At 40.8% G+C, this 16587-nt stretch overlaps 1 protein-coding gene across 6 annotated transcripts in view; it reads right to left on the bottom strand.

Annotated features, from left to right (window-relative positions):
- The window catches only part of STAU1 (staufen double-stranded RNA binding protein 1), a 51817-nt gene that overhangs the window by 4605 nt on the left and 30625 nt on the right, over positions 1-16587 (bottom strand). For 5 of the 6 annotated variants that reach the window (XM_016143718.2, XM_016143721.2, XM_016143712.2 and 2 more), the window contains 4 exons: positions 8097-8195; positions 4101-4331; positions 2862-3005; positions 907-1053 (listed from right to left, as the gene is read on the bottom strand). In XM_016143718.2, the coding sequence (XP_015999204.1) occupies positions 907-1053; positions 2862-3005; positions 4101-4331; positions 8097-8195 (621 nt within the window). The remainder of the gene's footprint in view (positions 1-906; positions 1054-2861; positions 3006-4100; positions 4332-8096; positions 8196-16587) is intronic. The other variant, XM_016143714.2, reaches the window with a different exon arrangement.

Here is a 16587-nt window from a genome sequence, read left to right as displayed (position 1 = left end):
GCTTTTAGATTGAAGCTAAACAAAATGTATTTCCTGGAGCTAACATCCCATTAAAAGATAAGATGACATTTCCAAAGATAAGAAATTTAGAAGGACTATTACTAGATAAAAACTTTGTTAAACACAAGGTTTCCTTTCTGAGAAGGTAAGAATGCTTATGAATGTAAGATTTGGGGATGAAAACCCAAAAGGCGAGTCCGGGATCTACGCAGGTTCTCTGATGAGTGTTTGGGCTCCCAGTTATTAACCACGTGGCCATAGCGGATGCCACTGCTCGCTTGCTGGTACAAGTGGCAGAGGTGACTCCATCCTGGGTCTCTCAAGGTCATCTCGACAGGAACATTTGGCGAATGGACACAAGGTCAGTTAGAGCTTTCGCTGAGGACACTGTTCACGAGTCTTGGCACAAGTAAAATCTTTAAGATGGGATTATTTTTATCTAGTATTGAATTTATAAAGAAAAAAATCTCAAATCTAAACTACGGATTTGGCTCTGACCCTGAAGTCACACTGGCTCAGCACCCCAGAAAAACTGCAGCTGGCTCCACTATGAAAGCCTAAGCTGAGGAATCTTTTACGTAGGCCGCCACCTAGGAGCGCAAATGACAGAGAGTCACACATTCATTAACTTCGAGCTCAATTACCCATCATCCCACAAATGGAGAGAAGCACGCTGCCCCCCAGCAAAGCACCCCAAAGCAGAGACTTAACCCGGAGCCGCACTCGCAGCCACGGGCAGGACGCCCGTTCTGACCCCGTTACGGACGCTGCTCAGCAGGGCGGCTTCACTGCCAGGACGAAGCCTTGCCCTGAAGCTTGGCCCTGGAGGCGCAGAGTCCCTCAGGATGAGGGGAGACAGTCGTCTCGCAATTAGAGAGCAAGAGACACGGAGCCCGGAGCTGTCACCTTCTCCTCTGATTTGAGGGCTGGTTTGGCGGGCTGAGACTGCGCGACTTTGAAACCAAGGATCTCCAGCATGTTCTCGGCGGCGTTGCGTTTGGCCACCTTCTTATTGGTGCCTGTTCCTTCTGCTGTGTGATTTCCCACCTTCACCTGCATAAAGAAGGCAGGACTCAGGTCGGGGCCTAAACCTTCAGAGTAAAGACCGGTCAGGAACTGACATGCTGGCAGAAGCAGCTGGCAGTGGTCAGAAGCCCAGATGGCTTGTCAGTGGTGGCCGGCAGCTGGCCTGCACCAGCCTGTGAGAGCGGGTTGGTGAATATTCAGGAATTGAGAGAGCTAGTTGTTAAAGATAGCTGTTATTAAACAGTAAGTTATAGAAGCTTATAATTAAATGATTTTTATGTCATTATTTAATTTAAATAAAAGAGGTAACGAATACTTAAAACTCATTACTTTCTAATTCGCCTACTTTTTACAATTATCTATGCTTTTGACGTTCTTTCCACCTGATGCCTTTGTATGGTAGAAATATTAGATAATTGTGTGCTGCTGTTCATCTCACCCCAGCTCCATGACCAGCTGTCACTTCTGAGAGCTTGAAAATGGCCATGGTGGGGGTATATATACCACAAAATTCTGCAAATACTAGAGAGCAAGAATTAAGTTGCCTTGTTGTCTATTCTAGACCTAAGTGACAGAGAAAAGGTTAATAAAGCAGATTAAGCTTAAAAGTGTGTCAAGTCTCAGCAGCCATGACACTGTCCCCACACAAAAATTGAAACATTCTTCCGGTCTTTGAAAATTACCTGATTCAGCAGAGAAATCACTCATATTTAAACAAGTGAAGTTCCAACATGTCTCTGTCTTACTTTCATCTTGTTAATGTAAATAAAAATAACCAATACTCATGCTAGAACGAGACTTATTTGTCAATGACACGAGCAGCCTGGATGTATGTAATAAAGCATTTACGTAGAGTCTGATTTCTCATGTTATTGTTAGTGATAGTCACACTGAAGTTACAGAGCATTTTATTACACGTTATGTGTATCTATAAGTTGTGTGCTACACATTCTTTCTATAAGTGAAATTTATGAGACATCTACGTACGTGTTTACGCGTGCCGGTCTCCCCTCCCACCATGCTGCCCCCTCCTAAGAACTGGCTGTTAAACCAGCTGGTCTTGATGGCAGACCAAAACCAAAGGCCCCGAGTCACGAAAGTGAGAGTCGAGGAAACCCTCCCTGGCCTGTGAAGAGGGCCCTGCAGTTGAATCACGACCTGGCCATCCATCAGCCATCGACCTTGGGCAAATGACTGACCCTCTCAGCAAGCTGCGGTTTCCTCTCAGAGAATGAAGGGATCATCACTCTTCTTGCCTTCTGACATCAGGCTTAGTGACGATGCTCTAACTTATAAACTGCTACATAAGAGTTAAATATTCTGGTTTTCACCAGAGAACACTATTAAATTCAAATCACGAGTAAATTAAGCTACCCATATGAATAACTTTAATACACGAAGAAGAGAAACTCCCTATACCAACCTGAAGTGTCATCCCAATCTAAGGAAGCACCAACCTAGACTCGATTCTATAGGAGAATTAGGAGGAGCATAAAAAGATCCTTTGATATAACTTATAAAATTTATCTTCTGAAAAAAATACAAACCTTCGAGCATATGTAAAGAAGAAAAAAATTCGCCCGCAGTCCCACCTCCAAACTGGCGCCTTGTGTCCGAGCACCTCCCTGCTCGGTGTGCCCACGCACGTGCTGCACGGCGCCGAGTTACCGTGAGCCGCATGGGCTCAGGATCAACAATGCTGACGTCAGGGAGCGGCCCCACGGACCAACACGCTGGACGTGGCCTGCTCCGAAGGCGTCCAGCCCCCAGCACTCGGCAGGCTCTGAGACGGGATGAAGCCGGAGAAGGGCCGGCCGTCACCCCCACTGACCCACCTGCATCACGAACTCCCTGCGGCGCGGGAGGCCTCTTTCTGTGAGGAGTGTGTACTCTGGCTCCTTCTCCTTTTTGGCCTGTTGGATCTGGGCCAGTCTGCTAATTGGGTTCATCACCTGGCCATATTCTGGGCCACTCTGTACCTGAGGAACAATTAATGTAGAAACCGTGTGCCATGTTTAGTTACAGAAAGGACCTTCTCTGCCAATTCAGAGATCAGGACATGACAAGAGTTACTTTGATATTGATCTAATGGCTCAGAATTAATCTCATCTTCTTCAAATGATTTTTAAATTGAAAGATGCTTCATGATTTTCTATGACTGACTGCTCTGAGGTGATTTTAAGGTCTTCTTCGCAAACCAACATTAACACTGCATGAGTAGGCAAGCATCGCTGGAACGTCTGCTTAATGACAAATTTTATATTTGACAATGAAGAGGCAAAAAACATAGAACACTATTCCTAAAACTTCCCCAAAGTCTGTAATATAAGATGGGTTCCCAGTTTTCTCAATGATTCAAATTCCAGAAACCATTAAAAAAAAAATTCAAGCCGATGTCACATGGAAAGAACCCCACAGCGGCCATAGTCGTCACCCGCTCTCTGACAAGGAGTGATTTCCAGGACAGAGTAAATGAAAAAAAGGGAACTGCAAAGTATGCTTTCGCATGCGTCGTATGCTAACTTGTATGTAAGAAAAATTCGGATCTTGATATAGCGTGAAACTATACTGACAACACTTTCACAAACGTCCCCAAATGCACTCCTGTCCCTTCCTTGGGGGCACGGGAAGGTGGGGCTGTGGAGGAGGAGTGTAATTCTGGCGGGTCCATCGGCAGCACTCAGAAACCCGCAGGCAGAGCAGGTGCGCTGTGACGCGCCTCGCTCCTATGCTGGCCCGGCCCTGTTTCCCCGGCCCGGTTGTCCTCACACGTGGAACTCTGCGCGGTGGTCAGCGACGGAGAAAGGAGGGTGGCCGCCCGCCCCGCACATGGGCACTGCACGTGGTCACAGGGCTGTGAAGACACCCTCTTCCACAAAGGTGTGCACACGCCCGTGGGTGCCCCCACTGAACCCAGCTCAGTGTCCTCATCCGCCTAACCTGGGGCTCCCAGGGGAACTACGCAGGTGGCCCCTGCAGAGGGTCTCCCGTCCCCTTTCTCTCCGGTCAGCCTTCTAAGCTCCAGACCGTCTGTGGGCAATGAAAACATCCTGTTCATTCAGAAAGGGTCTTACCCTGACTATGGGTTTTGTTTTCTTTTTGATCCTGGGCTTCACCCGCTCAACTGGAGGCAGGGGCGGTAACTTCTTCAGCTCCTCAAGAACAGCTATAGCAGCGTTTTTCTTTGAAATCTTCTTGCTCTTCCCTTCACCTTCCCCCACAAACTCCCCAACTGACACCTTGGTCACAAAGCTCTTCATGTGGGGAGGGCCACTCTCCCGGGCAACCTGTTTCAGAGGGAAAGACTGAGTGAAAGCATGACAGACACTTATCACAAGCTGCGGGGCGCGCTGGTAAGCACGCGGCTTCGCGTGAAACAGGTGAGGGGGAATTACAAACAAAACCCACTACAGGAACGGAGTGTGAACGCTGACAAAGGAAACAGTAATAATACTGAATGCTGTTTCTTTTCTTCTTATTTTTCAACCGTGTTAATGCTCTTGGGTCTGATGAGTCTAAAGCAGCGAGGCATGGAATAGGGAGACATTTTCCACACCCACTCTCCCGTTAGAATGGCTCACAGACTGTCCCGAGTGTAGTGATCCACTGCAAATGGCAGAAAGGAAGTTGGCCCAGCAAAACCCCAAAATAATTGTAGCACAAAGAGTTCAAGTTTAATATTTGGTCTGAGCCTCCAGCCAAGATTGACCTTATTAAATATTGGCTGCTGTGTAGCTGTAAAAAAGAATGAAAAAACCAGAGCACCGAGAGTGATTTCTAGCACACAGTAAGTAAAAAAAGCAAACTGCATAGGAGTGTATATGGCACCCTAGCTTTTGTGTTAAAAAGGGGGTTTTACATATATTTATATATATACACACACATACATAGTCACGTTTTTATATATAATTTTTGCCAAAAGAAACATAGGAAGGATAAAGCAGAAACCAATAAAATTAGTTCTCTACAGCAGGAGAGAGGAATTAGGGCAGAGAGGGGATGACATGACACTTCTGAATGTATCTTTTTGTAGAGTTTTGACTTCTGGAATCATTTAGTGTTTTACATATTAAAAATATAAAAGTCAATAAATACAGGGACTATGAACAGAAACCTAACTGGATATCAGAGTGATTACATACTCACAAAGGAGGAAAATAAATACCGAATCCTACCTACTATATTAGCCAAGACACCCCTGGAAAGAACTAGGCCTGACGCGACCAGATTTCGAGACTTCCTATAAAGTTTCAACAACCATGACATCATGTTATTGTTGAAGGATGAGCAAACGGATCCATAAAACAGACAGAATGCAAAAACAGACTTGCACACATATAGTCTCTTGATTTTTTGGCAAACACACCAAAGGAAATTCAAAGTCTTTTTTTAAAAACTGGTATTGGAGCAACTAGATATCCACATGGGAAAAAACTAACCCATGATCTTGAACTCAGCCACAAACAAAAATTAACTAGAACTAGAACACTGAACTAAATGTGAAAGCTAAAACTGCGAAGCTTTCAGGAGAAAAATTCATACTATGAGGCTGGCAGAGTTCTAGAACACAAAGGACACCAACCATAAAGAAAATAAAATGAGAATGCTTGAAACTTAAAAACTGCTCATTAGAAGACAACATTTAAAAGTAAAATAGAGGACTTTCAGAATGACAAGAAGCACCTTGGAGAGTGGCCTTGTCTGCCCTGAGGGAAGGGCCCAACCTGCAAAGGCATCTGCAGACTGACATCAGAGAGCTGCCCCAGGCCACCCTTACCCCCCACACCCCACACTGAGGGCTGTGATTCCGAAATGCTCCCTCATGAACAGAGCTTTCCATGTCCTCAGATCACACACGAAAATTGAGAGCAGCCACTCCAATGGCAAACTTCGAATCCACAGCTCCGCCCCAGCCCCTCAGCAAGCACTTCAGTATCTACTCATCACAATTCCGTCACCTTATAGATGGAGTTGAACCTAGTATGTACTTACAAGTCACAACTGCCTCCCAGTGGCTGTATCAACACCCTCACATTTCTAACCAAAACTAAGTATTTAAAAAAAAAAAAATCAAGTTGTATATATTTTTCTAACAAAAACAAAAAACTATTCTCTTCATTTAGACAATAAATATTTATTTCCTGAGCATCCAATATATTGCCAGGCAACCTTCCAGGTGCAAGACACAGAACTGACGGGGGGAAATGGAAGCCCTTGCTCAACTCACTAATGGAAGTTATATAAACCTCTGATAGAAGTACTCACATTAACAAACGTAATGCCACAAACCGTTTGAACACAAACTGGAATGTTTTAAATTATTACTTTAAAAGATATATACCACCAGAGGGCACTCCGCAATTTCTTCTACGTGACCACTTAACAATTCCCTGCTGTATGTTACATATTCCTGCACACGAATCTGCAAGCCGAGTCTGAAACCTAAACAAAAGTGCAAGTGGGATGGAAGCAATCTGGCCCCCAAATCCCACAGAGCCAAGCCTAAAATGGCGATCCCTCGCTGAGGTTCCAGCGAGCTCTGTGACTCTCGGGCAGGGCGGCAGGCTTCACAGGGATACAGGGTCCTGGCCCCAGCAGTCATCTCTTTAACCCTGGTGACTCAGGACGCCAGGCATCTCTGACTCGCACAATCTTGGTACCACTTTCTCCAATGTCTGAAAATCCATTCTCATGCCCTACTAATAATCCCTCAGGAAGAGGAGAGAAAGAAAACTTCTTTTTCCTGCAATAGGTGCTCAGAGAGACCTCGGGGCTTCTTGGGGTGAAGCTCCCACCCAACCACTAGCCCTGTCATTCTGTTAGGTCCCATCTTATCAGCTCCTCAATCCCCACGCCCCACCCCCAACAGAAGGAGAAAAGCTGGGAAGGGGTGAAGTACCAAGTAAGAGGATACCATCCCTAGACCCATTTGGTGCTCGGCACTCCAGAAGGGGAATAATATAAACCTGGTCCTTCCTGCCAGGACGGGGCAGTGATGGATGTGGGAGGATGCAGGGTGGCCCTGTGATCCAATTGCAACTCCTCACCCCTACCTGTGCCCCGCGGTACACAGCTAAGCACCAAGCTGTAGGTCTGAAATTATGGTCACTCAGCTGACAGATTAAGGACTGAACTCAGGAGCCAGTTTAGGGTGCTAGAGTACATAACATAAGAAGGTATATATTTTCTGAAAGTCAGGTATGAAATCTGGGAATCATTCATAATTGCGAAAATGCTACGAAAGAAATTTATAAATCACTTTCGATTGTTTTTAAGCAGATGTCCCACTGCAAATTACATTTGCCTAAAGTAATAATGTATGAGTTTAAAGCTCTTTGGAAAACTAAATATATACTCTTTATAACTCTGAAAGGCCAAAGAACTGAGAAACAAATCTGCATCGTATATTAAAACATAACCTTGCATAACCAAGCATGGAAATCAAAAGAAATAATTTGTCATGCATCAGACTACTATACAAAACATTTTTAAAATTCTCCCTTACCTGCCTAGTCTATTTAGACTCACTGTGTCTTTGAAGGAAATGCATGCTAAATGTATCTCATTTTCCATTTTCACTAATGAGCATTAGTTATTAATTTTAGACCATAAAGTCTCCAATAACAAGTGAAATTATTAAGTGGGTGGGCAGGGCAGACACTGGACAACAACAAAATCTATGTCTTTTAAAAAAACTACTGTTAAGATTTTTAGGGACCACTTCAGAAAATTCTTAATATTTGGGGTAAAAGATACTTTTGCCAGTCTTATGAAAATAACAGACCTTCTCTAGAAGAATACAGATGTGAACATATGACAATATTCTTTGGCCCATTTTAGGAGGTTCACAAAGCTCCCGCGGCCATCCATGGACCATCTAGAGACCTATGGTCGCCCTAGGTTAGTAACTCTTAGAAGAGAATATTGCTTTGCTAAATATAAATTTGAATCTTAAATTTAAAAATTCATATATATGTGATTACTAATGTTATGAAGAAAAAAATATAATTCCAATGATGAATGCCCACAGCTTTTTATAATATAGAGTTCTACGTGTAAAATAAGCTTACCTCAAAATTCACAGGCAAGTTCCGTTTAAGTGCAATCTCGAACACTTGACTTATTTCTGATTTATTGAGATTTTCTTCTTCTGATTCTCTTCCATTCACCTAAAGAAAGAATAGTTGCTTAGTTGTTAACTCTTATTAAATAACTGTCAACATCCCAGCTGCGATGATGACCATTACTGACGGATTGAGCGCTAAACCAGTATACAAGGCCACACGTGTAACATGTGTCAGTGAATTTAAAAGGTTAAAAAAAAAAACAAGTGTCCTATCAAACTTGGGTCAGAGTGTAGCTCATAAATCCACCATAGACAATGCACACATAGCAGACCTCTGGGTACGAATCGGCCTTACTGTGCTGCAGTGAGATGCCACGCTGCTCAGGAACAGTCACTTCCCAAGCCCTACTTGAGGACCGGCGAGCCGCATTTTGGAAAACGTCAAAACACAGACAGACCCATGTGGGACATACCAAGCTCAAATATAGGTCTCTCCACCTAAGTATGCAGGTTTTTTCGCTGGACACAAAGTCCCTGGAAACTGCCATGTATCTCATACTTAATTGCTGCCAGCAAAAAAGGCAAGGTGCAAACTCATAAAGTCCTCTGAACAAAGGCTTTGTAACAAGATTCATTTACAGTCCTCCAGCCAGGGTTGGAACTAAAGAGGGACAGAGACCTTCTCTCTGCACGCTGATAACATGATTCTGCACTGTGCTCCAGTGATAATAGGAGAAACTAGATAAGCTCAGTGCCTCCCTAACATGACAAGTGTGCTTTTCCTCATATTATTGGGACGCTTTAGTCAAAAAATTTGTAAAATCCTATTTCCAAGATTAGAACTATCCAACAGCACAGGGGCTGAAACTGCTAAATGGGCAAGGTATATGGGCCTGCCATCCACGATTTTAACTGCTGTGCATTTCCTTACGTTTATCAGGTCGATCCTATACCTACACTGGACCATTACTTCAATCTATAGTTAAAAGAAATAAAACTCAAAGTTAAAAAAAAAATGAATGCAATTAAGAATATAATCCTGAAAAAGTAAATTTATCCCGGATATTATTTATAATTACTTCTGTCCCATGACACGTTTTTTTTCCAATCTGGTTTCACTTCACCCTCTGCCTGGCCAAAGCTATTTGCATAGCATTTCTGGTTTATTAGGCTAAACACACCTTTATTCTTATTGTTTAAATCCGAAGGAGAAAGAGGGCCTGGCCTGCCTATTTATGAGTGAATCCTTAAAGCGGAAATCTTCAAGCAAGGTGCCTTAATAAGGCTTGAGTTCCACAGAGATTTGGTTCGAAATGCATTTGAAATGTATTTGTTAAATAGATTTTAAACTTGTACAAAATACTTAAAGGTAAGTATGTTTGATAAATGGTGCTGGGAAAATCGAATATTCGCTTACAAAACAAAAAAAATGAATTTGGACCCTTACATCACTTACGAAAATTAACTCAAAATGGATCAAAGACCTAAAATTATAAACTCTAACAAGAAAATATTGGGGGAAAGCTTCATGTCACTGGATTTAACAATGATTTCTTAGATATAATATCAAAAGCACAGGCAACCAAAGCGAAAAAAAGATAAATTGTACGACATCAAAATTAAAAACTGTTGTGTATCAAAGGACACTATCAAGAGAATAAAAACGACCCACAGAATGGGAGAAAATATTTGAAAATCATACATCTGGTAAAGAATTACTGTCTAGAGTATAAAAAAAGAACTCCTAAACTCAAGACAACCATCCAATTCAAAAATGGGGAAAGGATTTGAATAGACAGGTCTCCAAAGAAGATATACAAACAGCCAATAAGCATGTGAAACCATGTTCAACATCATTAACCATTAGGGAAATGCAAATCGAAACCACAATGAAAAACTTCACTCCCATAAGAATGGCCACGGAAAATAGCGAGTGCTGATGAGGATGAAAAGAAATTGGAACCCTTTTATGTTGCTGGTGAAAATGCAAAATGGTACGGTCTCTGCGAAAAATAGCGTGGTGGTTCCACAAAAAGTTAAATGTAGAATTACAACATGATCCAGCAATTCCACTTCGAGATACACTCAAAAGACAAGACAGAACTCAGATACTTATACACCAATGTTCGCGGCAGTATTATTCACAACAGCTAAAAGGTAAAAACAACCCAAACACCCATCAACGGATGAACGAGTAAGCAAAATGTGGAATACCCATACAAGGGAATATTATTCAGCCTTAAAAAGGAATGAAATTCTTAAACATGCTACCACATATATGAAACTTGAAAACATTATAAAGGAAATAAGCCAAACATGAAAGACAACCACTTAATGAAGTATCTACGATGGGCGGTGCATAGACAGTAGTAGAATATATGTTACCACGAGAAGGGGTTAGGGGCTGGAGTACAGAGTTTCTATGTGAGATGAGAAAGTTCTGAAAACGAATAGTGGTGAAAGTTTCACAACATCGGGAATATACTAATACCACAGAACTGCACCCATAAAAATGGTTAAAATGGTAACCTTTATGTTACATATATATATTTATCTTGAATGTTTCTTAAAGCAACAAAAAAGTATGTGCTTCACACCAAATATTAACACACAGGAGACTGTTAACATATTAACTTGTGCTAATAGATTAACCCATTTTTGTGCACAACAAAGTTTTTTGACAGTTGTTTATTTGAAGAGTATCCAGTTTTTTTTTAAAAAATAAATGAGTTAAATCGAAAAAACAAACAAAAAAAACAGTCCACTCGCATGCTGGGTAATTGTGTCAATGAGAATGTTCTCCTTAAGTACAACCAGGACAAAATTTGGAAATAAATTAGGTGCTGAGACTGATGTAAGACATTAATTACCATGCATATACCCCAATTTTCAATTTTTTTGTTCATTATACCAGCCCAACTAGTTTTTTTATATTTAATTATGACCTATTTCAAACATACAGAAAAGTAAGGATAATAATGTAACAGGCAACTGTGCTGGGTTTAACAAATGTCAACGTTAAGCACTATTGACATTGAATTTTTCTGTTTTAAGGAACATGATGAAGATCTTCTCACTCTCCTTTCCATGGCAGAATTAATCACTATTCTAAAATGAGACTGTATCTTTCCCAGACATATTTTTTTCTAATGGACAAAAACAATATATTCTGTGTTGTGAAAATTGCATATTTTAACTGATTGCCTTAACAAATATTATAAAATACAAACTTTTAAGTTAACACCAGTAAAATGCTACTTTTCTACTTTATACACTGAAGTTTCACATAAATCTTAAGAGAAAACAATGGTTTACTGCTAAATTCTAAACTCTAGCCAGTGGCTCTCAACCACAGCAGCATTAGAATCACTTGGGACTTTTACAAAGACAGATGTCAGAGACCCACTCCAGACAAGCAAATCTAAGTTTTTGCAGGTAGGGCCTGAATATCCATTTTATTTACCGTATATTTTATATATATTTTAAGTCCTCAGGTGATTTTACTAGCACCTAGAGTTGAGATTCACTGCTCTAAGCCATTGCTTCCAAAGGAATTTCAATAGGGACAAAGCAGCCAGTAAAAATAAAGATGCAAAACAGGAAATGAAGATATACATTTATTTGGAAGTGAGATTATGTTGCTCTTTTACATAAATAATTTTGATATTATCTGGATTGGACAGAATGTCGCAATGGGGGAAGCAGCAAATGACTTCAAACAAATCCACAAATGCCATTCTCAGTAAGACGGGGAAAGTGTAGTAGGCCCTTAGTCTTACCTTCATGAAGTGGGAATTACTGTTAACATCAACCCCATAGTGTATGGTTCAGCAATAAAATCTAGGCAACATTAAGAAAAGAAAAACACACTCTGAACCATGCTTAACCCTCAGTATGCCAGGAAAAAATAGTCATCACCATTAACCATCTGGCTCCAAGAGACCCTTTTTGTTTTTCTATATTTCAAGTCATTTTACAATATATAGAATAAATGATAACAAAAACTATTTCATTGAAATTTAATAAGAATATAAAATAGAAAACCCAAATCTTTACTCTAGCTTTATAGTTTGGATGGCACATGTATCTGAAATGGGCAAGGTCTTTTAAAATGCAACTAACTGCTCATCGGCTGGCATGCCTGAGCCGGGAGCACAGCCCACTTGTAATGATGCCAAACTTCGAGTTAATCTCCAATAGGTTCTAGCTTGTCATGACTCTGATTCTCCTTGTACTGGTATTGTCAAAACACACTACTTTTGAACCTGACTCAATTTTGTTGGCGAGAACAGCCATCTTCTTTGTTCCATAAAAACAAAATGCTTCATTTGTAGATTTATAAACCCCCAAAGAAGGATCAATCTAACGATTTTTTTATGGTTGTTTCATCTATTTTCTTCTGATCACCTTTGTATCTACACCTCCTTTTGTATCTGTCCATTTATTTTATGGACAGTAAGTGATAAAGTAATGAATTCTGGTGGCAAATCATCATTAAGGATGAAAAAATGTTGTCACATATACTTTTTAAAAAAATGAAAATAAGATGGTCCAGGTTTGTGTCACAAAATATTGTGTGACAGTCCTTCCTGTTGAATGACTGACCAGAAGAGAAGACACATTTCCTTTTCATACCACAGAAATATATTATCCACTTGCCAATTCTTGAATTTGGGAAAACTTATCTAAGGTATCAATCATCTGAATATTCACAGCCTGAGATTTTAAACATTCAATCTCACCATTAGTCTAGAGAGATACTATCTGTCTCTTTGCACTCATCTTTTGATTTGTCTGATGAAATGTCTTCCTCCGACAATTTTCTTCTCTTTACCAGTACGAATGGAAAAAGAAAAATTCCTAATTCTCACCTGGGTTCAATGAAAGCTAAAAGTAGAGTAAAAAAAGATGGTGCCTCTTGTCTTCTTTTGTATTTTCTTGAACGGCAATGTAATACATTAAGCAACGCAATAGCAATAAGAACGTTAAAGGATGATGTGATAATGACAATTATTTTACCACTGTGTCATCCACCTAGGGATTTCATCGTTCTCTCATTTTCTTATTAAGTTAGCCTTGCTAAGCATATTTGGAAAATGTATGATAAATAGTGCTGAAAGGGTATATAGCATGACGAACGGCAAAAATGTTTCAAAACATAGGAAAATTAAGATTCCATAACGTAAAAATTTACAAAGGTTTCCAAAGGACCCACCCACATGATCACTGTAAGATAAAATGCGTTATGTTCTATTTTAAAAAGCATGTTTCTTTGTTGTTTTTGAGATCTCTAAAAAAGAAAGTCACGCACTATAAATCCATATAGAGCTTGAAATAAAAGCTCAAAAATGAAAAATGAGCCCAATGGCCCTGATCGTGAGAGAATTAAGGCCTCCAATTTCAGTTCTACCTAAATACGTCCCTGGCTCAAAGGAAGATAAGGACTCAAGACCAGGAAGAAACTTCAAACAGAACGATTTTTTAAAAAAAGTTTATTGTCTACCACCAAGAGAAAACTACTTTTAAAGTATGAAATAACCTTCAAGATAGAAACCGTGAGTGCGCAAGTGTGCATGCACACACATGGCATTTTGTTTACTTAAACACAATCAGGACCACACTATACACATAACGACAGCTCGGAATCCTGCCCCCGCCTCATTAGATTGTGGACCCCTTTTCATGCCTGTGCACACAGATTTACCACCCTGTTACTCCCCTGGATGTATGTAACCCTCTAATCACTTCCCTACTAATGATGGACATTTAGGCTAGTTCCTGTTTTTCTCTATTACAGATACTGGATATATAACCATTTTACTCCAAACAGCTCACTGGATAGCTCATCCTTTATTAGTACAAGCCTTAGATTAAAAATAAAATAGTATTTTCCCAACTCAGAACCTTTGCACAAGGTACTCCCTTGGCTGGGAATGCACGTCCTTCCTCTGCTCCTTTGTGCATCGGCTTAAAGGACTTCCTCAGAGAGAACTCTAAATACACACACCACCATCACTCCACTCTGAGCCACTTCATACTCTCATAACTCTTGCCACTTTTCCATCCTGGTACTCACTGCACTTTTTGATGTGACTAATGTTAAGGTCCATCAGCTCCATTCAGCTAAGCTCTGCAGCACCAATACCTGTCCTCAAGGGACCAGACTCTATCTGCCTTGTAGATAGAAACAGCTGCCTTGATTGGCTATGTTGCAGAGAAGATGAATTGATCCACCGTCACACAATATGCTTTAAAATCGTTAACCGCAGAAAGGATAATTTGTTTTAACATGACAGTTTCCAATGCTGGCAGGCCCAGGGCAAACAAGCTGCTCACACACACCCTATTGGCAAAGGTCTGAAAGGGTACCATCTTCCCAGTGGGGAACCTGGCCACATACGTGACTACGCAATTCCACTTCTAGAACTGTGGCTCACAAAAGCAGTCATGGACATACACCAAGTTATAACTACAACAATGTTCTTCACTACCTAGTTTATAACTGGAAAAACTGCAAACAACCTAAATAATTAAGCCTCTGTTGAAAAAATAAACTGGAATGTGCACACAACGAAACACATCGCAGCCTTTAAAATGTGCTTAGATACATGGTGAATCTGAGTACTCCGTGGAATTGTAAGTAAATGGCATGATAACATATCCATAATACACACTTCAGTGGGAAAAAAAAAATGATTTCTGTACAATACCATCTCATTTTTGTGAAAGAGGTAGGTGTATGTATTTACTTGTATATATACTGACATTCTGACATTCACCAAAATGTTTATAGTGATTCTCTACAAGTGGTAAACTTATAAATCATGTTTTAAAAAAAAAAATGTTAAAGTTTATAGGATTCATATGCATTAATTGTGATTAAAGTTAGTGTCTGAAAATGTCTCTTTATCCCCTACTACCCACCTGCCAGAGGGCCTGGTAAATCAGGGGCAGCTCGTTTAAGCAGAAGGTCAAGTGTTTCATTTATTACTTTGAAGAAAAAATCTTATCCTAGTCAATGCTTCTCATTGCAGAAGCACTGTTAAGGGCAGTTTTTGAGCCATTTCTGAAGGGCAGTGTCTCTACTTCAAACCTTACAGAGCCAGAAAAAGGGCAAAGAGTTCAGGAAGCAAGGGGCACAAGCAGATGTGAACGTTACTCCTGGCGAACCACCTATGGACGTGAGATGAGCCCAGGAGGTGTCTACTACAGCCTTTGCCTGCGGCCTGAACCGACCATGCTGCTCTAGTGAGTACTTCCCAAGAGGACTAAGATGGGGGAATTGCCTGGGAAGCACTGATGTACTTAGAACCTGTGATTCCCAAACCCTGAGCCTGCTTTAGAATTACTCCGAGAGCGTGTTAAAAAAGAAAAAAAAAGCAAAACAGACTCCTGGGACCCACCCTTGACCGACTGTATTAGAATCCTGTTGAGTTGGGCCAAGGAATTTTTTTTTACCTTTTCAAGTGATTCTGAAGCGGACAGCACACATACCAGTGTTCAGTGATCTTTTAACAATTGCTGGCCAAAAGAAACTGAGACATACCTACTCCATCTGCCTCTAATTAGGTTAGCACCAAAGTCAGGTCAAAAAATGAAAAACCTCCAAAATGACTCAGATGGTGTTTTACCAAATCTTACCACTGAAAAGCTCATCCTTTTTAAGTTCACTAAATTCTCCTCTTCTAAGTTACAGTCTATTCTCTTTCACTTGGTCCTCAGTGGATCCCGGAAACAGAATGTCTGTTAAAATGTGTGATTACACTGCAAGATGGAAATGCACTGTCACAAGACAAAACTAAAACCCACCCGTGCGGCCATCCTGAGCCGGAGCTACAGGGCACCATCTCGAGTTGGAGCACCCAGAGGTGGACAGCCAAACACAACGGACCTCACCAAGCACCTGCCAAGCGTCACACTTTTAGACCATGTGTAAGATCTTTTTATTCTTTGTGACCTGGTTTCTTGAGAAGGAAAAATAAATGCTTTCCAGGGGTATTTTCAAGTGGGTTTTTGTATAGTGATTCAACAGAATCATGAAATCGACCTTTCTATTTAGCAGGTTTCTTCTGGACCTTTGGTGGTTAAGACTGTGCCTTCCCAGGGATATTCACTAATGGTCTGGCCCTCATTGACATGTAGTCACTGATTTCCTAAGACCCACATTCCTATGTAGTCACAAAGAGTGAAAATCCTTTTCCAACTGTGGTAATTTTAAAACATGGCCCTCAAATTCTGATACTCTTCTCTTCCAGAAGTGGGGTTCTTACTACTGTGAATATATTAAAGGCCAATGAATTGTAGGCTTAAAATGATTAAGATAGTGAATTTATATTATGTGAATTTTACCTGAATTTAAAAAAAAGGTGAGATCTATATCTCCTTTTGAATCTGGGCTCTGTGTCTGCTTGATTCATAGAACAGGGGTTCCCCAACCCCCAGGATGCAGAATGGTACCGGTCCATGACCTGTAAGGAACAGGACTGCATAGCAGG

This window comes from Rousettus aegyptiacus, unplaced genomic scaffold, assembly GCF_014176215.1.
Source record: "Rousettus aegyptiacus isolate mRouAeg1 unplaced genomic scaffold, mRouAeg1.p scaffold_m13_p_12, whole genome shotgun sequence".
In the NCBI taxonomy this organism is placed as follows: Eukaryota; Metazoa; Chordata; class Mammalia; order Chiroptera; family Pteropodidae; genus Rousettus; species Rousettus aegyptiacus.
This window is presented reverse-complemented; position numbering and strand designations above follow the sequence as displayed.